The sequence below is a fragment of the Coffea arabica genome, chromosome 2c (assembly GCF_036785885.1).
Source record: "Coffea arabica cultivar ET-39 chromosome 2c, Coffea Arabica ET-39 HiFi, whole genome shotgun sequence".
Taxonomy (NCBI): Eukaryota; Viridiplantae; Streptophyta; class Magnoliopsida; order Gentianales; family Rubiaceae; genus Coffea; species Coffea arabica.
In genome coordinates this window covers 28,969,107-28,992,294 of record NC_092312.1, presented here as the reverse complement: position 1 = coordinate 28,992,294, position 23,188 = coordinate 28,969,107, and the positions used below count along the sequence as shown (strand labels likewise).

The following is a 23,188-nucleotide window of genomic DNA, read 5'->3' as shown; positions in this document are numbered from 1 at the left end:
CAATTAATGTCAATTAGTAGAGAAGTTTGGTTTTTTGGCCGTTATCATAGTGACCCCCATCTATTCAAATTCATTTCATTTGCTATATAGGTTTTGTTCCACCACAGTCATGTAACATATTGAATTCGGATGTTATTACATTATCTAATTTTCTTCCCTATTTTGCAACACCTTTTTCAATAGGTATGTTTTTTTTAACCAATCTACTTTTTTTGTTGTAAAAATCTGTAATATTGCAAGTTGTATATGCAATAATTTTTTAGTATTTTAATTCAATTGCCCATGTTAGACAAGCTTGATAAGGAAGAGACCATATTTGTTAATTGTTATTTATGGTTTAAAATAGTTTATCATCATAAATTTTCCCATTTATAGATTGCATCTACTTCTTTTGTTGTTTTAACTATTAGTTAAGGTAATTTTCAAATCGTTTGCTACTTTATTGACTATTCCATTTAGACAATTTTTCACTTCATCTAATTTGCCAATATGTTTAACTATCTAGTTAAAACTATTTGGCTACAAATCTAAAGTATGTACCTCATTATTTTTAATTATTTTTCTTAAATTGAGTGGATTAAGATGTTTTAGTACTTTTTTGAGGTAATTATTCCTTTAAATTAACATGTTAGTTGTTGTATATCTTTGCAACTAACACAAAACTAAAATTTCGTGATTGTAAATCACGAAATATTATAATTAATTGTCCTAACACAAAGTATGCTTTGCTATATGTCCTAAATCATACAATAAATTATAATTAATTGCTTGCTCAATGTGAAGGCCTCGTGATGATATATGTCCTTGGAATCAATATAAATTCAAGAATTTGGCTTGCAAGAACCGAAATTCCACTAGCAATGATTTCTTCAAGTATGCTAATTGTTCAAATCTCACTTATATAACAAGATAATGTGGTGGATTGCCCTCATATCAAGATCAAATTCAAACTAAACAACAAATTTTAATATCCCTAAATTGCATGAGCAGATATAAATAGGTCTTTTATTATACTAGATTAGATGCAAAATAGTTGATCGTATCTTATAATATGTTTTATTGCATATTATATTTTTTTTAACTCAATATGTAACTTATGATTTTTTTTATTTAAAATCACATAATAAAAATTGTCATACTTCAATCCTTATACTAGAAAATGCCAAATTATTATTATTATTTTCTTTCTCTTTAGAAAATACCGATAATCGGATGTTCAGATAATTCACTTCAGTGAATTTGCGTTGTTTGATCCCGACAATGTGCAACTAAATTCTTTTTTTCTAACCAAAGAATAACAAGGATTTGGGTGATCAACAACTGTGGGATCTTGAGATTTACTGAATCTTTGCTTTTGTTTTCCTTTGTATTGGTCGAATTCCTAGAATGAAGTCAGTGGGAAGTAGGTTGAGAGTGGCATTGGTAATTGTGATGAAGTTTCTTGTATGAATGACTTTCTATCAAATATGAGTTGCAAAAGAATTGCACCCATTTGATGTATGTGTTGTATCTTGGCAATGTAGGCGCCTTCGACATAGTATGTTTTTTGTAACTTGAAAAGATCACTAATGTATGGTAGATCTTTTGATAAATGATTCCTTGAATGGTGTCATTTTGCAAGTTATATAAAAAGAATTATGATCAATTTGGAAAAATAACAGTATTTATACAATGATATAACTATGAGATATCACATCAATTATTTGTTTGGATCAAATCTATAGTTGAGGAATATTTGATCTTGAATATTCATACCTCAGCATCTACAAATAGGAGCGAGTGGTACCCTTTTGAATATGGAGTTGTAACAAAATTTTGGTAATTTCGATGACATGCAGCTTTGCGAACCAATGTCGCTCCTTTTCCTTAAAAGTCTTTGATTGGAATGCATCTATTGTCCATAGTTGAAGAAAATCTCGAACAAAGGATTTGTATAGAGTAAAATTGTTTGAAACTTTAAAGTTATTATAATGTAAGCTATTATCATGACAGTTGAATTTTGTGTGCTATTGTTTGTAAAATAAGTAGGAAAAGTAGTAAGAATGGTAGAAGGAGATGATATGTAGCTTCTAATTGTCATTTTGTGCATGATATAGTTGTTTAAATAACTAAAAAATGTAAAGATGATTTTTGCAAATTATGATGATAAAGATAGTAACAAGGAGATCATGTCATAGATAAATGAATGAAAGAACAGAATATTACTTAGCTTGTATGAGCAATGGATAGGACCTCCTCAAAAACTATGTTTCTTGTAGAAACAATATCATTTTCTTCATCAGGATGAGTTTTTACTAAGATGACAACATCATTCATTGTTTTAGCTCTAGACAAGGTTATATATAATTGTCCATGTGCAAAAACTGGTTCTTTAAGATAAAGACCAACAAAATCACTAGTCTGTCCTTGTGCTTTCTTGATAGTCATAGCAAAACAGAGCCTAATGGGAAATTGTGTTCTTTTAAATGCAATTATATAGACATGAGGATCAGAATACTATAATGATATTTTTGGAATAAAAACTTGCTTTCCACTATGATTCCTACAACAATCATTGTATGAATAACATTCTTATTAAATCCGAAACAAATTAACCTTGTTCCATTACATAGACCTTCCCTAGGATTTAAATTTATGAACAATATAGCAGGGCTGTTTGTCTTAAGAATTAACTCATGTGGTGGTAAACTTGAGGTTCGAGTAATTTCAAAAAATTTTCGTGATTTTCTTGTTTCGTGATGTCAAGAATTTCATCATAACTAAAGTATCTATGTTCTGCACCAGGAAATTCCTTAATCAAAACATCATTTATTTCATGCACAAGATCATTTCTAGTAGTGAGTATAGTTCTATTAATCATATGGCGTGAATCAGGGCCAAAAGCTATGAGATCAGAGAATACTGATTCAATCAGAACATTTAGTGAGCAATCATCATCAACAAATGGAATGACAAGGCTATTAGGTAAAATAACTCTAGAATCAATAAAAGTGAGCATGGTTCCATTGCTAATAAACAAATGGAATTCAGAGAATGGCTTATCTAAGTGTGCACACATGTTTTCGACCAATTGTATTTTCTCAAGATAATTTCAAACATACGACTTTACCAAACTAGCTGAGATGTAGTCCTCCTTATATCCGTTCATCACGACTGGTAATATTTGTCAAAAATCACCACCAAAGATGACAATTTTTCCACCAAATATAGTCTTTGAATCCATTATGTCTTTCAAGAGTGCATCAAAACATTCAATGGCATATTTTTTAGCTACTGTTGCTTCATTTCAAATGATCAACCTTGCTTGTTTGATAAGTTTCACCACCCCACTTTGCTTCTTAACAGTATAAGCAATATCATTCGCTTAACAGTACAACCACCTGGAAGGATTGAAACTGCAACTCCGCATGAAACAGTTGCTAATACAATTTCACCTCTAGATCTAACAGTGACCAACAAAGCTCGATATAGAAATGACTTACCAGTTCCTCTTGGTCTATCTATAAAAAATGCATCTCCTTTATGATTATTAACTCAGTCCACAATTGTATTATATGCAGTTTTTTGGTCTCTATTAAGAAGGAAAGTTGACGCCAGATCATCATCAGAAACTTTGATATTTTGTTCAGTTTCAATTTCTTTCATTTCTACTTCTGCTAGAGAATAGTCTACATCAAGAATTATTATATTAAAATTTGCAAGTCACTTCCCCATGGATTGCAAGTGGGCGTGGATTAGCTGAAAAATCTTGACTTTTATTTGATCAATTGATAAATATCTATCTTGTGAAATATCTTGTGAGAAATGGACTTCATGTTCTTGACTTTTATTTGATCAATTGATAGTGAGCTATCTTGTGAAATATTTTGTGATTTTTTTCAAAGAAGTGGTGGATTTAGAGGTGATATATGGACCAGTATCATAGCAAATAACTGGCGCAAGTTGTGGGGCATGTGATAGAGCACAGTTTTTTCTAAACATTCTTCCATACTGTCATCAGTTTTTATCAGTCCTAATACCTCTGCTGCTTGTTTAGATGTTAAATTTGTAATTAATCCAATGCATTTTAGGTCTTCATAAGATATAGGCCCTTTTACATGCATTAGAAGCAATCACAAGTAGTATCTTTTACCTTGGATAGGGTGGATGGCAGTCACTCTTCCAATTGTACTTCTTCTTTATCTATGCTCCAAGATCCTATGAGTTGCATTCCAAACAAAGTGCTGTGGGAAAACTTTATATAAACATTTGAGGTTTTTTGCATCTTCGTATGTAGCATTCATTTGAAAGAATTCTGTCAGCATAGTGCATGACATTTGTTCATCTATAGCTACTCTTTCCAAAATATCATTTTCATTAAACACTATTGATTGCTCTCTTTCTAGATGAACTTGTAAGGACATGAAAGATGGATTTATGTCAGTTAGATCAAAAGCAAATACACGCCAAGCTACTTATGGTGCACATATCCACCTTGCTGATTGAAAATTTTTTATTTCATCAATCGGGCCGCTGTTTTGTTTTGAGTGTATAGTTGATATAGGATCTTTGTGTGACCTTTGTATATATATATTTATAAATATACTTCACAGGTTCAATGATTTAACATACCTTAACATTGATGTGGCAGTTGTACTTTACTAGTATATATGGATTGTATGAATCCACCCAGCGATTATCAAGCTCATAGCCTCGCACTTGAATTTTTCTTCCATTGTCACGATGCATATAAATTGGGTACGAATTTTTGTTATGCCTTGTGAAGTCAGCAAAATCTTTTAGGTACCTCAACTTGCATTTGTCATTTTGCTTCATACATGGAGTCATTTTATTCATCACTCCACATGGACCATGTATCATGTAAGCAATAACAACATAATGGAGATAAGGAGAAGAAACTGAGTCTGAGAGTTCAGCAGAAACAACTCTGTTATAAGCTTTAAGAGATTCAAGTTTCAATTCATTTGCCAATATAATGAGAAAATGTGCCTGAGGAAGTCCTCTTTTTTGGAATTCTATAACATATGTGCAAGCTACAACCTTGCCAAAGAGGCTTTTTTTTTCACGATATCATCTTTTAGCATTTTCAACTTTGCACGAAATATCCTTGTTGTTAGATTGGGTCTATTATGTGCTTCTTCATGATTCCATAGATGTTGTGTGATTTTAGGCCAAGTTGGATTACAAATGATTGTCAAAAAAATGTCTGGCTTTCCATATTGTTGAACCAAGGTCATAACATCCATGTATCTACGCTTCATGTCTCTAGGCCTTCCAATAAACAAAGCTAATAAAAATATCTGACGATCAACATTAGATGTCGAGATTTCTCCATTTGCAATGCTGCCTAAGATGCCTTGGTATATGTTGGATCTAATTTGTCACTACCTATTTCGATGAAAATCTAGCTGAGCGTATTCTAGCTTCACATATGTATCAATGCAAAATTGCTGAAACAAATGACCACAGTGAAGCAAGAGAGATTTGTCAATCTGACGCATTTGAAATTTGTATGAATAGTACTCTCGGCAAGAAACTGTGGTTCTTTTCTTTTTACCTATATGCAAAACTTACATAAAAAGAAAAATGCTTCAAAATCTTAGAATTGCTATAAGAGAAATCTCAATAGTGAATATGCTTGACAACGGAGTTTAAATTTTATATTTTACCTGCACTCTCAGTCGCTATAACATATTCTACGGTAGAACAATGATCTATAACAATTTTTTCACTAGCATAAGTTGTTGGTTGCTGTGTGGACAGAGTTTGTTTTGCGATTCTTTGAATCCGTTCATGCCAACCTGTTTCACCCATTGCAAAGATAAGTGGATACTATAGTGTATCATAACAGCCGACATAATGCTTAATAATTTGTGGTCTTCCATTTTTACCAAAAACTTTTATATGCTGCAATGTATCACCAATATTGAGGTCATTTTCAGTCCAAATAGCAGCCACTTGACAAACCGTTGGTGTGTTGTAGACTCACTGATTTAGATTTGCATGTGATTTCAGAAAGATCCTATGACTATAAAGATCATCAAAATCTCTCAAGCTTTTAAAAAATGCAGCATATGGATTATTGTCAAGGATCTGTTGTAACTGGTGAACAATCGATTCATAGAATTTTCTAGATATAGCTATTCGATTGTTAATTTCATGTTCCGTGTCAAAATAATATAGCTGAACATTTGATGGTTTTTGTCCATCAAAAGTACCAGTTGGTTCAAAAAGTGATACATCTGGCCTCGGATATGAAATGCATAAATGCCTCTATCTCTTTTGCTTAATTCTTTATCATAGTGCACTCCTAAGGATGTGAACGCAAACATGTTATTATAGCTTTTTACACATTGTCTGAATTCCATTGCTTCTGGTGAGTCTGTACTATAAAGCTTTATCAACTAATGAGGCATTTCTATCTCTGCAACGTGGATTTGGGCAGATGCACCACAAAAACCAGGTGGCTCGTGATAGAAATGTTTAGCATTACAGAAAGGACAATCTTGAATAGCAGGCAAACTAGATGGTTGTGTAGGTATCTTGTCAATCAAATGACTTCTTTTTTTTTTTTGCCTTTGTTAATGTCGTAATGATTTAATTATATATGTTTTATATAGATACAAAGAGGATCTATCTATAGTGCGAAATAGAGTTAGAGTGATGTACCACGATTTTCTTTTGACCTATTGCTATTTGTTTGAGAGCTCAAAAACACTGTCTGTTCTTCAACTAAAGGAAAAAAAGAAGTTGTGTCAAAGAATTTATTGATATAATCATGAAGGATTTGATTTCTTTTTAGCAAAATATGTGACTCATAGATGAACCACTACCTCTAAACATAACTAAATCAGTGTCTTCTGAGAGGAATGAACTTGGTACTAAGTAGAGGATGAACATGTGTGATCTACATGGAAAGATTTTGTAATAGGGCCTTGATTTCTTGCGATGAATTCAATGGTCCAAGATTGAAAGTAAATGAGTGCAAAAAGAATCAATTCCTATGTATTCTTTCTTACTTAGTGAAGGTGAACTCAATGCAGTCCCAATGTTTTCAACAACAATATGTGGTATGGCTGTGCCATTTTGAGCTACTCTTAATGTGATTATGCATGGATTGAGACAATAATTATTTTGGGAGTTAGTGTTATCGAAATTTTGTGGCACAGATGATGTTTCAGCCTTAACCATTCTTGCTCTCTACGACGGCGATTTTTTTCTAAAGAGATTTCTTTATAAGAACCATACTTCCTTTTGCGCGGCATAGATATTAAATCTCTAAAAAAAATAGTGAATAATAGAAAAGATAAAGAAGAAATAAGAAAGAATACAAAAGATCATGTATCATGTCGTACAAATTTGAATGAAACACAGGGGAAAAAAAGATTTACACTACGGAAAATATGCTAGCATGTAATCAAAGAAAATCTGTTAACATGATATTTGTCAGAGATAAACATACCAGTTATTCTTAGAAAGGTAGAGACACTGTTACGGTTGTTATAGAGTATAATAAGAATTTCCTGAAAATATAGAAAGCATGCTCATCATAACAAATCACCAAAGAATGAAACATCTCATAAGTATCTCTGAACAAAGATTTATTAATTAAATAATTAAACGTTTAGAAGAACTAAATCATTAGCGAATGTAAACTTAAAACATTAATAAATATATTTCTTTAATCATTGGTAAATCACATAGAACAAAGAACATAACAACAATTATTGAAAAATTGATAAGAAATTTAAGAAGAAACAGTCATGCACATGTGAACGTTGAAAGAAACAGAGAGTTCATTGAGTAAGTCAATGACAGATGAGAACTTGACTAATATTTATATACGTTGACTATTAGAATGACTAAATGACTAAAATTATTTAAGCATCAATGAATAAGATCGGACTTGAGGCATGCAGAAGCAAGAACAAAATAAAGAGAATAAAATAGAACCTAAAACATGCGCATAGTAGTAGAAAATGAATACATTGAGCAAAAGGTTGAAAAGAATGCAAGAATGTGAAAAGTAGAAAACATTGCTATTGAACAATCAATCTAAATAAACTAACATTTTGTAGAATATAGTAGGTGCAGCAAAACAAAAGAAGAACAGCAATAACCAAGAACTTAGGAACTCTGAACAACAATGGAGAAAAAGTAAGAAAGCAAATGTCATCCGCAGATGAAAGACATGGAATAAAAACAAAAAGCAGAATATGTGGAGCCAAAATTGAGACCAAATAATGATAATATTAGCTAGGCAAAAGCTCATTGATAATGAAGAAGCAAAAGCTATATTGCATCCACAAGTAAGCAGAAACCAAACGAATAGGTTCAAATAACAAGAGAACAGACAACTCAGATAAGCAATTAATGAGCCAAGCAAGAGATTGTACCAAGTATAATATTGAGAGCCTTTGGAAGAAACAACATGCCTAAGTAAGACATAGCAAACACAGACTCATGAATAAACTATACATATATTGAGCAGTGCAGATCAATAGCAAGTAGAATGCAGGTAAAGAGAAGTAGAGACGCAAATAGAGCCTCTAATGATGTACAATGAATGCTAATAATTTTTGTTTGCCATTAACACCTAAAAATCTATTCAAGCAACCAAAACTCTGAAATCTCAAAAATGCCTACCAATGTCCACGAAATTACCTTCGAAACCGGCCTATGATTTCACTATAGCAAAACTCCCATCCAGCTTTTATATAGTTAAGGATATTAATATAATTGATATTATCAATTATACTGATAATGATACATGTCAACTAATAAAAATTATTAATTAGTTATAATAAATTTACTAATATATTTATACTAAATTTCTAATTACATTTGATACAATAACACTTTTTTCTAAAAAAAAAAACAATAATAATTTAGTGATTGTATTTTTATTAAAAGTAAAAACTTCACTACTTTAATCATATATTCTGTCATGTTGGATTGCATTCAAATAACTTTTGTTTGATTATTTTTATGGGTTTCAATTGTGAAATTAGAATGGATAATAATTTTGTGATATGTTGATATTTTAGTACTTGATTATTTATTAAAATTTGACTATAATAAAATTATATAACAAATTTTTATTAGTCTCGCGAGTGCTTTCACGGGGTAAGCGGAGTAGGACGAGGGACGGGTCTCCTACCATAACCCCGCCCCGTTGCCATCTCTATGCAAACCCATTTTTTAACAGTCTTTTGAAGGAAGACTGGGAAGAATCGGCAAATGATTGAATCGAGCACATAGTATAGTCGAAACATCAAGATGAAGGCATGAATATGATCCTGAGAATCACCTTGCCCATCATAAAACTGTAGAACAAGGAGTTTGAAATTGGATGGAATCCGGTCATCATTTCTGTTATCTATGAAGGGCAGTGCTTTCATGTAATCGATAGCGAACCCGACAGGATGTCTAGGTGCATCATTTGTTCGCCTCCCGAGCAGGTCTTGAGAAAAGGCTCTAGACAGGAAGGCCAATTTAGAAGTAGACTTGGAGGGGATTCACTTGGAGTAACTCATTCTCGGATAGTGGTCATCTGATTATTCTTCGAAAGAAATTTCTGGGGAGATAATCAACCATCGTTTTGATGATTCGGTTTTTCCTTCCCCTTTCTCTTAAAGAATCTGTTCAACTCTTCAAATATGCCGAGATTCTGTCCTACAAATTTAGCCATTTTAGTAAGGGTCTCTTCATTTGTAGGCTGAGGATCGGGTCTGGGCTCCTCAATGTGTTGAGAAGTCTTATGTTAATTATCATCCCGAGGAGCTCTACAACTTTTTGATCACGTAGGTATTATATTAACGAAACTATCGCTCCCACAAATGGTGCCGATTGACGAGGTGAATTCTGATCAAACGAGCCCAGTTAAGAATGCATGAGCTCACCTACCAAAAATCAAGTAGTCGGGTCTTGTCCCTCAATCTCACTTTGATGTTTAAGTTAGTTATTGTTCGGGAGGTTAATATACAAGTTCGACTGTGTACCTCAATTGGAAGTATTAGATGAGTATTTATAGTACTTGTACCTAGGGAAGGAATGATGAGGCCTACCTCCTATCTAACATCAAAAAGCAGTTTAGGATGGCGATGTCAGGTGTAGGTCTGACCAATAGGGTGGCTGGCAATTAAATCACTCCATCAGTCATGAGTTAATGAAATAGTAAAGGTGTTGGCAGTCTTGAGCAAGAGAGAAAATGAGGAGGTACGCCTCTTCAGTGAAACCTTGTTGATCACTTCGCTTGAGAATGTCCGAGATGATATGTCTGTTATCGACAGGGAGTGAACGGGCTAATGGAAGTCCCGAGTAGACCGAGGTATCCATATACAGCATGTGCACTTTTAAAACAACCATTTGAGTACGTTATTATTTAGAATTATGACCAATTTTTTAAAGCTACCATTTTAGTAAAGCTTTTCCAAAGAGTTTGAAGAATGAGAAAGTAATTATGAATGTTGCTATAAAACCAACCAAGACAATATTTGACACCTAAACAAGAGGTAGAATATACTCTTTGCATTAAGGTATGTTCTGCTTTCACAGCTTGAAATAAGAAAATTTTCCAGCAATTCTCAATCTACATTTTATTGCTTCATGGACATTAAAGTCTTGTGCTCCTGGCAAAGGAGAAAGAAAGAACATTAACTCAAATCATATGAATTTTGTAGAAAACTATTTAACAAGCACAAAGAGATGACATATAAAACTTGTTTCTTTGTTAAAGTTACAGCATTCGCTCTTTTAATTAAGTGTTCAATCAGAAAGTATGTAAATATTTGTTAAATGATATGGAGTTTCTAAACATTTTTAAGAGGAGGCAAGAGTTGAAACTGTGAAAAAGAGAATTGAAAAAACTAGTGAGAATGAAGTTATTCTAGCTCAATTGGCCAAGGCTGTAGAGATGAGTAGAAATTCATTAGATAAGGTTTTGTGTGATGGCAGAGAAGCTCAGGAAAGAATCACAAGATGCTACAGAAACTTGTAATTTCTATTGCATCTTCTTATCAAGGCAAAGGGCTGAGCTTGGAAGATCTGATCTAGGTTCCTTTATATTTATTTCATTCTTTAGTCAGTAGTCATCTTCAATTATTTTTTAAAAAAGCTTTGTCTCTATGTACTGTAGGAAGGAAATCTTGGGCTTCTTCATGGTGCAAAGAATAAGCTATCAACACATGTTTACTGGTGGATTAGGCAAGCTATCACTAGACCGATAGCAAAGAAGTCTAAAATTACTCGGCTGCGAGTAAGAAAATATGTACTATTAAATTCTTTGTTCTTCTATAGGTTCATCTGACCAATTAAATTTGTTCAGCTACTACCCTGCTATTCAACGTCACTCATTAATCGATCTTAAAGTTTGTTCTAGTCCGTTTGAAACAATCATAGTCTTCAATTCGATGTACACAGTTTCTAGCTTTTGCTAAAGCTTTAGTTTGCCTTTCCTCTTTTCAGGTTCCTTTTTTCTGTTTATTTACTATGAAATAAAGGTCAATACTCGTGATAACATGGCAAGCCAGTTGAGTAACATTACAGATTCATGTAAAGCATTCTTTGCCTGGTTTTTCCTTGCATTGATATAGTCTATTTGCACAATCATACTTACTGGAAAATCAGTAGCATACACGAGCACATTCCCTAAATTTATCATGGTGCATGTTGTTGTTGACCATAGATATCCAAGATCATTTTGTTCTTGCCTGAATTGAGTGCAACAATTTGTAGTGTATATGACATTGAAAAGAAAGTTTGTAATTGGTGAATGCAATTAGCCTATCCTGTATAGGGAAGTGTAAGTGAACTGGTCCCAAGGATATGCGAGGCAAATGTTGTCTTAAGTAAGAGGCTACGAAAGCTGCCAACATGCCAAGAAATTGCAGAAGCAGTTAAAAGGGACATTTTGACTGTGGGGCTTGCTCCTGAAAGAAACAGAGAGCTAATTTCCCTAGATCAACTAACAGAAAGCATAATATGTAAGTCAGGAACCTAACTCTGATTCAAAAACTTAAACTATTAGGTTTCGGATCCTTACTTATATTTACAACTCTTTTGGTATCTCTTGAATTAATGTGGGACATAATCCTTTACTTATGAACCTAACAAATATTCCTCTTCATGAGCAACCCCTCGCATTAAACTCAAATTTACAAGCCCTTTTTCGAACTCACTTTAATACTCAACACAAGTTCATCTTATCACTTAAGGTCATCTCTTCTGCCAAACATCGACCACTCTTTTTTAACATTCAAATTGCATTCTGGACCCCTGACAACCTTTGATTTCTTGGTCTAATACCAACCAGACCCTCTACCAAATCCATGGCGCATTTAGTCTAACACTAGCAAAACTCCTTAGCACTTTGGTCCACTATCAAGAAGAGAATTTTTACCGGTTCAACTCCTAAAAGAATTAACTTGTCCATGAGTAGCCCAATTTTGTAACCTGAAAGTCTGATACCACTTGTTAGGATCCAAATTTGGAACACACAACTATTAAGACATTAAACGCACAACAATTTAATGACAAACAAATTACAAATATGAAAGATAAGCGACACATGATATTTAACGTGATTCACCTCCACTATTGAATTTACATCCACAAAGAGAAACCTGTTCTTTTTTATGAGAGAAAAATCCTATACAAAAATATACTTGAACCTAAATTCAATCATATATACCATCTCTTATTTTCTAAGAATCATCTCTCACACCCTATATATAAGGTTACATGTCGCTCTTGTGCGTGCCTTGTGTAGTATGTCAACTTACCTATTTATAGATAACATTATTTGGCCAAAAAATCAAATAACAATAGGAAAACAATGCTAATTCCTAAATTGGTTCAGAATAGGAAATAACTCCTATTCCTAAACTCATATAAATAGGAAATTTCTTAACCACTATTTTAAATAACTAAAACTAATTAGAAAACTAGTTAGTTCCACACAAAATAAGAAACTTGTCTAAAACAATTTAAGCTAATTTTCTAACAAATTTTCATCTTGGCGAAAATTTCTTTTAGCAACCATTTGTTTTCAACTACCAAATAATGTGGTACCTAATGATACACCCAAATCAATACAGTTCTGATACTAAATTAATTCAATTGACAAATGAGCATGTGTAGTTATCCCGAGTCTAATCTCTTGTTGACTCGTGAGAAATTGTCTCAATTCATCATCTCTTTTTGTAGGATTTTTTTTCACCATCACTTGCAATTTGGGATCTCCTTCTGTGAGGTCCAACTCTAATCATTGAGGCAATCAAATGGAAAAATCATCATATTTCTTCACATCCTCAAGATTGTCTTGCCACGTGTAGTTTAAAAAATTCCACCTAAAACGAAAAATTCGTAAGTATCAAAGTCTTCTAGCACATGAAAATTAGATCTCTTTATTTTATTAGGACATGTGCCTCACCACCTAAAGAATATAATTCGAATCTAATAATCATTCGAGATGAAGTATCAACTGATGGAGTTATGAGAAATCTCTACCAATTCACGTTCAAAATCAACATTGGATTTCACCTTTTTTTTTTACCCTTGAATCACCTACCTAAATTCACCGTCAAGTATCTCCATGCTTTTGGACTTTCTATCCTTCACCTTCAATACTTCTTACCAAACTCTTGAAACAAATATATCACCCATTAAATTGTTCAATTAGTAATAGTTACTAACCCACTTGATCTCAATAGTTAACTAGGATCCAATCATTTGTTAGGGAGAAACATCTCGGGAGAACTTATCAAAGAGTCCATTATGTAAGTCAGAAATCCAATTCTGATCCAAAAATTTAAACTATTAGATTTCGATCCCTTACTTATATATTAACCGCTCTTTTTTTATCTCTCAAACCAATGTAAGACATAATTTTTTACTGATGAACCTAACACAAGAAGTTGCAATTTTCTCCTTCAAAGTCATGATGGTTAGGCGACTGCCTTGCAAGGAATGTTTTAAAATGTGTTTTGTAAGTAAAATCAGAATGAATCATCAAAACTGACTCAAAGTTCAAGACCAAATCACATTTAAAAAGAACCAGACTCATATGAATAGAACATAGCACATAACATTGGGTACCAGACTAGCGTAAAAGAATGAGGCAACCTGATATGACAAATTGATTCTCGAAATAAAAACCATTTAACCACATAGTCAAAAGATTGAAGACATCTTAACTATTCCTGAAGCAGCCTACAATACAATTCACTCCTTTCTCTGAAAAGGAGTACGGTTCTTTACAAGACTGCAGAACTTAAAGTTGCAATAGCAAACGGATTCGTTCCTTGTCATAGATGAAGGATTAGATCCTTATTGTCCTGATTCTCTCATTTCCTTCTTATATCCTCTACTGAAGAAATGCTAGAGAAAAGGTTGCCAATAAATGCTTAAAAGGAAATTAAAGACCTTCCAGATCTGAAAGTAACAGTGAAGCAATAACTTGCAACTGACAAATTTTTTCTTACATTAGCAGAGATAATCTTACCTAGTCAAACAGGGATCAGAAAGCTAGATAACATTATACTATCATTGGATTCCTTTGAAAAGAAAAGATTAACGAGACAGCCATAGCCTTTCAAGAAAATGCTTAATGGTTTAGAATCCCATTAAGTAGCAGCCATCAACGTTCATCCACAGATTCCTGGTGTCCTTTACAAGAGTATGGAAATTATTGTTTCCTTGTTGATTCTTACTGCTCCATTTCTCCCTTACCCCCTCTTCATCAGGACACACCAATTTTAAGTATATTTTGGTTCAAATTATCCGAGTGCAACTATGAGTGGTATCTGTTTATAAGCTTTTGAATTTCAATGGTTGTGCAGGAGATTGTAGCTGGGCCAGATGAAACAACTCCAAAGCAATGGTGAAGAAACAGTTCATGAAGAGGGACATAGAGAAACTGCTCAAGGGACTATGTGGTAGAGAAGTAAATATCTTAAGACTGTACTATGGCCTAAATGGGAATACTCCTCAATCATTCGAGGAGATAGGAAGACACCTAAAACTTTCAAGAGTGCGAGTACGGCAGCTCAGTTACACTGCCTTAACAAAATTCCGTGAGAGTGAGACTAGTATGGTAAATGATTTGAAAGCATATATATTGCATAGCTGAATCGGCGGACTACATATATGACATAATAAAGAACTAAATTGGCAGAAATTGTGGTTCTGCAGTTATTCCTTGAAGAGAACTCAATAGCATTACTTGAAACAAACCAAAAACCAAATTGACCAAAGTGGATTTCTTTTCTCAAAATGGTGGTATCCACTCTTATTTATTGTACCCATCTAGCAGTAAGCATGATCTTTATCCATCGCTGTTTCATTTATGAGATAGTAGCTGGTAAATAACCAGAACAGCCTAAAGCCTAAAGTGAAGGTTTCCTAACCAACAAGCGAACTGCATTTACTGCAATGAGCAGGAATACGTGCATTAGGCTAGCTGTGATAATCAAATCATTTGTCTTCCACTTTGTGATGTTGGCTACATCTTTACTAAATGCACGACAATGACGAAGATTTGCCTGATATAAATATTCCATCTTGAGCTATTCATACAAGTAAAATGGTAGCCGGAGGATTTTGCCTTTTCAGATCAGACAGGGAAAAGAAAATGCATGTACTTTCTCAGAAATAGTTTCATGTATAAATTATAACTGTCTAATTTCACCTCTAAACAAATTTACGTCAGAAATTTTATTCTAGCATCTTGTACGTGGAAGAGATCTCCCACGTGTCAATACTTAAACACTCTTGTATGTGTTTGAAGCTGCAGAAAGCTTCTGAACAATGGTTTCAAATTAGTCAAAAAGTAACTCCTCTTTCGTCATTCTCTTTCCCCAGCACAGACATCCAAATGATAAACCAGAGGAGTTATCCAAATTACTCTTCCCCTTCTTCACTCTCCCGACGGACTGCATCAAATTGATTTATTAAAAGGTCTACAACCAAGGGTACCAAATCATCACATGGAACTCCCTTCTTATAAACTTCTCCTAAATGTGAATCACTGCCAATTCTCCCTCCCAAGAAGACATCCGCACCTTCGACTGGCTTTCCATTTTTATCTCTTGTCATGCATCCCATGAATCCAATATCTGCAACTTGAACCTGTCCACAGGAATTTGGGCAGCCAGTCCAGTGCATTCTTACAGGCCGAGTGACGGAAACTTGGCGGTGAACCTCCTCCGTGATCTTCAGTGCACGAGCTTTAGTCTCTATTATTGCCTGCCCACAGAATTGATTGCCAGTACAAGCTACCAAACCTCTCATGAGAATAGGTGGTTCTGGAGAAAACCTGTTCTTTAAAAGAGGCTCTTTGAGCAATGCCTCAAGCTTTGCATTCTCAATGTTGGGAATTATGATATTCTGTTCCACAGTTAGTCGGAGTTCACCTGAGCCATACTCATCAGCTAAACGAGCAAGCTCGTCCATGTCATCTGCTTGGACACGACCTACTGGTATATGAAGACCTATGAAGCTACAGCCTTCCTGTTTCTGTGGATGGATACCAAGATAATCTCTCCTCTCCCATTGCTTTTGAACCAGGTCTTCAGATGATGCTCTCTCTAGCTCTTGTTGGGGAATCCTCTGAACAACCTCAGACCTGAAACCTTCTATTCCCTGCAAGATTGACATGGACAAATTCGAATAAGCTAAAATAATTTCATGTCCTCTGATCTGTTCAGCAAAATTTGCATTTAACTGCAGTAACTTATTAATGATGTTCTGAATGAAAAGAGAATGAAATGCTCACAAGTTCATCAATCAACCACATCATTCTTGTTTTCTGCCTGTTCCCTCTCGTACCAAGATCTCTGAAAGTTTCCAGTATTGCTTTACAAACCGGTATTATATCATCTCCTGGAACCCATGCATCAAGAGGAATTGCGTCTGCACAACGTTTGGGGCTAAAAAATCCACCCACCAGTAAATTGAATCCAAATCTTCCATTTTTAGTGGCAGGCATATAGGCAAGATCATTTATGTGAGGGTGCTCGTAAAGATCATGAGAGCCAATTACGCATACATTCCACTTCCTTGGCCTGCATAAATAGCATAAGTTACTAAGTTAAAACTTATTGATGAAATTCAGTGAAACTTTTGTCGATAAATAACGGTATGCTGTAAATTTTTTCAACTTTCTATTACGATGTCATCTCCTTCATAATGTTGGTAAATTCACCAGAGGCATTAAAAATTATAAAGAATGTCTAAAAATTGGGGGGAAAAAGGGAAAAACCACTGTGCTGAGACAATATATTTATCAGAACCAAGCAACGAGATCTTCACTAACACACTTATTACCTTTCCGTAACAAAGGGAGCTAGCTAGCACAGAAAAACTTACAAATTACTGATGCTTGGATTTCCACGGGAATTTGCAGTTACAAACTGAGAGAGCAAGTTAGTATAAGGCCTTGTGTCAACAATTTCTTCAGGATCAATCCCTGCAAGAGGGTTACCAACTGGATTCCTTACATTGTCCATTCCACTCTGCAGGCTTGTCAAGCCAACTTCTTCCAGTCCTTTCAAAATCTCTGGTACATCCGGGAGAACAACACCTCGAATTTGCCAATTCTGCCTTGTTGTAACATCAGCACACCCCTCCTTCCCATATTTCCTTATCACACTTGCCAGATATCGAGTTTGAGCACTAGTTGTTACACCATTTGGCAGCTTCAATCTCATCATGAACCGACCATCTAGTGATCACAAGTCACAAACAGCAAATTAGGATTAAGTGTATAATGCAATTAACATTTGAAATATGAAGAAAGGTATATGTGGTGGACAAATCTTTCTTACAAATATATAACGTGGTTTCAACTCCAAGACTCTCATAGATCCCATTTTTCAGGCCCTATGAACATCCATTCCACTGTAAAAGAAATATAACATTCCTCTGTTTTCAGGTGTGCATATATGGTTGAGGCAAGCCAAAGGCAGCAATCCTAATCGGGTATGACCTCATCCAACAGTATGGGATTCTAGTCATAGTGCATTTCACATACAAAGACCAGCTGCAGCTGAATATTCATCACCCTATTCAACATATTATATGATTTAATCAAATATGCATTGTTAGGTGTCTGTTTGCAAGTCTGCAACTTCAATCTAGACAACTTAGTCTAGTTTTTTATACATGGACAATCTAGTCAAACTGAAGAGATCACTCCAGGGACAATTCTACCAAAATCATATGAACATCTTCTTCCAGTATAATGAGCTAGAAGCCTAGAACTAGACTAATGTAGTGAAAGATGACATATAGCTCCCTAACTAATCACACAACAAATGTTACCAAACATTGACATATAAAAAATGCAAGGAGAGCTAATTTTCTGACTACAATCCAATCAAAGGCAGAAAAATTTAAATAGAAAATCACTTAACCGATTCATGATATCTATTAACCATCCACTCATCACAAAACGCATGTCATTAATTATTTAGAACATAAATCGACTGATCTGTGACAAAAGTATGTATTTCCTTAGCACATCCTAAAAAAACTTTTCAGACTTACAATGGTGCTTCCTCCTATGGAACAGACCAAGCCACTTGAGTCTCACATCAATATCATCCTTAGTAAGCTTGGATTTATCAATTTCTTCAAGTGGGATGTTAGCAAGCTCTTGAATTCCATTCTCCATGAACAACCTCATAGGCTCCTTCTCAATCTTGACTTTCTCCGGAGGATTTATACCTTGTCTGTATTTCTCCTTTAGCACCCAATATCCTTCTCTTTCCTCTACTCTAGGCTCCAGCCTCAGAGCATCAACATCTGCTGCCCCCCCTGATGATGATGCTGGTGGTGCAACAGTCTGAGATGCTGGTGGAGTTGCATGAAGCCTAAAAGTCTTAGAGTTTGGCAATGGATTTGGTGCCAAGAATTTAACTGAAAGTGATGCCATTCTTCCAAAACTGCAAGAAATTCTTCAGGGTTGGTGGGATCGGTGGTGGAAACGGCGAAGAGTTGGAGGAAGTAGAGAATGAGGTGAGACCATTTGTAGGGGATGAATATGTGACAATGGTTTCCAGTGGACTCTTGGTAGCTGCTAAAGGTCGTTTTGGCCTCTAGCACATAGGTTGTTTACAGCCTGAAACGATGGACTTCTTGTACCCTTTCCGCTAAGGTTACCGACCGATGGTGATTAATGCACTTTTTTTTTTTTTTTTTATCCAAAACAAGAGAAGGTTGAGACTTACAACAAAATAGAGAAAGAGGGGAGGAATTTGAATATGAAACCTCTAATTTTTGAAATTTTAATTTTAATCATTAGATTAAGGTTTCACAGGTGATAAATGTATATTTAAAAATGTGTTAACATTAAATAAATATAATACATTTGTAGGAATTTATTTTACATTTGCACGGTAAATGTATATAAAGGATTAAGTAAAATAGGTTTAGATTAGTGGGTAGTCATTTAGATAAGTTCTTAATTATTTAATGGAAAATGATAGTGTTAAATGGTAGGCGGTGAGGACTGAGGAAGGAATAACCGGACAGGTTTAAATAACGCGCAAGTAGTAAATTGAATGGCAGTGGGTTAGTGTACAGTTGTCGAGATAATACAGTTCCTTTAAAGTATATGATGAATTAAGTAACATCAAATCATGATTTGTTAGGGGAAAGAGTAGGTTTGTTAGCAAGATGATTAGGCGTAGCTCCAGAAACCACAGGTTATTTCTAACATCATGTTCAATTGATTAAGATTAGACCAAGATTATCAAACATATCTCAGTTATGTGATATTGTTACAGAAATCTGTCTCATTATTATAGATTATCAAGTCCACAAGTGTAATTTCTTTTACCACACACAAAAAAAAAAAAAGAAAAAGGAAAAGTTCTGAGACCATTGCCCGAGTTGATTTTTATTTTAAACTTGTACTTCTAACTTTTAATTAGAAAAACAAATCAAAAAGCTGCCCATGTACTTATCTTTCTTCTAATACATAGGGTCTATTCGAGTTGAAATTCGGATAGAAGATTATTTGAGAATTTTTTTTTTGAAATACTACAGTATTGGAACACATTTTATAATATAACGTACATGAAATAGAAAAGTAGTTAAAAAGACTAAACGGTAAAGAAAATGTATTTATGTTGTAAGTACAAAAAAAATTTGTAATAAAAAGCTATCCAAACACTTCCAATATTATTCAAACTCTACACTTTTGTTTTTATTTTTAATATATTGAGACCATTTTACTTATACAATCATCAAGGATATAACAAAAAAAATTTAAAATGTGATTGTCACGTAGTACTCCAACTTCAGTCTTATGTATTGTGTATATAGATTTTTTTTGGTACACAAGAGGTGTAACATATTGTAAGTAGCTCAATTAAGGGAAATTGCTAAAGTAATCTTTAACAGTTTGAGGCCCCCACAGGGTAGCTCGAGCGGTCCGCTCCCCCTCTTTAGAGTATGGCGATTTTTCTGACAACCAGGATTCGAGTCCCGCTGTTCTCTCCATTCGGGGGTGAGTGGGATTAGTCGGTCAATCGTAAGAATTGATCCGGACACCCACTCCATCAGAAAAAAAAAACTTTCACAGTTTGAGAGCATTTTAATTTAGTTCCCAACATATAAAACAAAGTATTTTCGTTGTTGACAAAAAATTAAGACAAAGTGGTCCATATTTCATTTGTAGTTGTTTTGTTTATATATACACACACATTATATATTTCGAAAACGTATCTATTATTTTAGCCACTTAGGGGATCATATTAAGGTCCATTTTTTTTTAATGAAGTACCTCAAAATTTGGAAACTATGGTCCCTTTTCTTGAAGTCGTCGATCGAGGAATAATTAGAGCATAATGTAAAGTTATAAACAAGTAGCTTAGTTAGGAAAGATTTCACAAACTTTTACTAGATCAAATAATGCAAATTTTGTTATCATTGTTGATTGTACTCTTAGGATGAGCTTTATGAATTGAGAAATTAAATTATCAGGAAAATGGATTAGAATGAAGTTTAGCAAATAAGGAGGGTAAAAAAAAAAGACAAATTATTTTAACCACAAATAATTACCTGATAAAAGAGAGATCGATATAATTTCATAGCCTCTACAACTATTTCGAATTATGGTGACGTTTTGGCCTCCAGGCATAGCCAAAGGCCAAGCGGACAATCACCGCCGCCAACTCGATCACTACGACCATTCCACCGCATTGCAAGCGGCCTAAAGAGTGGTTGAAAAGGCCAGATCATGTGGCGGCTGGGTACCGTAAGCTTTTAAGCCACAGAGTTCGACGGATTTTGTCACATATTAGCTGCAAACTCAATTTGTTCCTTTTTTTTAAAAAAAAAAAAAACATTCCCACTCCCCTGCGTCTTTCTCGTCAAAATTGCCGATTACAAAATTCGAATCTTATACTTGATACAAAAATTTTCAAGAGTTCTCTTCTAACAGAATTTCGACCCAGTTGTTTTCAAACTCAATTTGCTAATTATCTATCAAATGGAATGATTTCTTTACAAGCTCAAGTTACAAGTTGAATTTTTTTTTTTTTTTTTTTGTGTTTGAGTAATGGTTAATTGATTAAGGTAAATTTTGTCACTAGTCCTATTAACATCGTGCTTAAAGTTTGCCTATAATTAATGTTTTCTTTTTGCCTATAATTATCTTAGAAATAAAATGATTTTTTTTACTAAAGAAAGAGTGGAAACGGATACAAGTTGACAAATTCAATTTTGTTTTGAACGAGAGTTAATTGATTATGTGTAATTTGTCACTAGTCAACATAATGATTACAAGTTGGAAAGTTAAATTTTGTTTTGAATAAGAGTTAATTGATTATGTGTAATAATTTACTAGTCAACATCGTACCACTTAATTTTTCTTTTTTATCTCATACTACTATTTCCGCGTTAATTTTTACGTTTGTGATTGCTCGCAATGGGACTATTGTTCGAGTACCTGAGTTGCTACCAGAAGTATTAATGATGCACACCGGTGATTCTTGGCAAACGCATTTTATTGTTATTTTTTTTAATTTCCAAAATGCAAACGCATTCTACTGTTTTTTTTTTTAATTTCCAAAATGCCAGTCAACTGTGCCCCTTCTCTTTTCTTTTTTTGGGGTTAAGTAAGATAGTATGAACTCTCCCTACTTTTTTTTTTTGGGTTAAGTAACAAAATATGAACTCTCGTTCCGGCCTGTTTGATAACCTAATTCAGCACTTAAATTTAATGAATTCAAATCTTAACATATTCAAATCATTTGATAACCAAAAATTGAACATCTAAACTAATTAAGTGGCACTGAATTTTCTAAGCAAAACTTGCTTTCAAAGTTAAGTGATAAACTATTCACTCATCACTGAACGTGATATGCACTCAAATGTATTAAATTTAGGAATATTATCACTTTATGCCTTTAAACTATATCGCTACCATTAGTTTACTCCCTAAGTTATCTTTTAGTCACTTTATCTCTATAAATAATTCAACTCAATATGTTAAGAAATTTTGGACAAAAATACCCTTTTATTCTATAGCATTACTACATTATTATTATCACTTTATCCCTTTTTATTATAATGATATAATCACTTTAATCCCTAACATTATTGTTTAGGTATTTTACCTCATTGTTAATCTAACTAGTATGGTAAAACAAATTTAAATGTATTTACCCTTTATATATATATAATTATAATTAAAAAAATTACAATAGTTATTCTACCCTTTTTCATTTTAAGAGATCCAAAAATATAAAAATAAAAGAATTTTCTCAAATTTTTGTTTTTCACACTTATTAATACTAGAAAATGGAAAATAGATAGGAAAGAAGGAGACAAAAAAAATTAGATTTTACAAAAAAAAAAAAGAAAACAAAGAAGAGTCTAACATTGTCGTATTATTTTAAAGTTGTCGGGATTAGAATTGGAATTGAGTGATAAACAGAAAAGTAAAATAATTTAAAATAATAAAAATATTTAATTCTTTCTTATTTGTATTTTTAAAAAAAAAAGAATTGAGCTCTCTCTCTCTCTCTCTCTCTCTCCCTCCCTCCCTCCCCCCCTCTCTCTATTTTTTTTCAATATTGATAAGATTGTCAAGAAATAAGAGATTAATATTTTGACTTTTTTTTTTCTTGATACTAAAAAGGAGAAAAGCTACTCTAAATTTTCTATTGTTTTTATTACA

The 23,188-nt window shown here is 33.7% G+C and overlaps 1 protein-coding gene and 1 pseudogene across 1 annotated transcript; one reads left to right on the top strand and one right to left on the bottom strand.

Annotated features, from left to right (window-relative positions):
• The first annotated feature begins 10,307 nt into the window (after window positions 1–10,307).
• LOC113724225 (RNA polymerase sigma factor sigD, chloroplastic-like) lies at window positions 10,308–15,130 on the top strand (annotated as a pseudogene).
• Window positions 15,131–15,641: 511 nt separating this feature from the next.
• On the bottom strand, window positions 15,642–19,126 carry LOC113727139 (ferredoxin--nitrite reductase, chloroplastic-like). The gene is made up of 4 exons (XM_027251144.2): window positions 18,547–19,126; window positions 17,368–17,722; window positions 16,775–17,063; window positions 15,642–16,641 (listed from the first exon to the last, which is right to left on the bottom strand). Exons 1-4 carry the CDS (start codon window positions 18,932–18,934, stop codon window positions 15,901–15,903), a joined length of 1,773 nt encoding a protein of 590 aa, XP_027106945.1. The 5' UTR covers window positions 18,935–19,126; the 3' UTR covers window positions 15,642–15,900.
• Window positions 19,127–23,188: the final 4,062 nt, after the last annotated feature.

What these genes read in the sequence shown, in the direction of transcription:
- LOC113727139 (XM_027251144.2), bottom strand. Translation starts at nt 18,934, where the DNA reads ATGGCATCACTTTCAGTTAAATTCTTGGCACCAAATCCATTGCCAAAC. An exon ending in CCATAGGAGGAAGCACCATT is followed by an intron (nt 17,723 to 18,546) that starts GTAAGTCTGAAA and finishes TGTGATCACTAG; the next exon opens with ATGGTCGGTTCATGATGAGA. An exon ending in TGTGGTTGATTGATGAACTT is followed by an intron (nt 16,642 to 16,774) that starts GTGAGCATTTCA and finishes TCAATCTTGCAG; the next exon opens with GGAATAGAAGGTTTCAGGTC.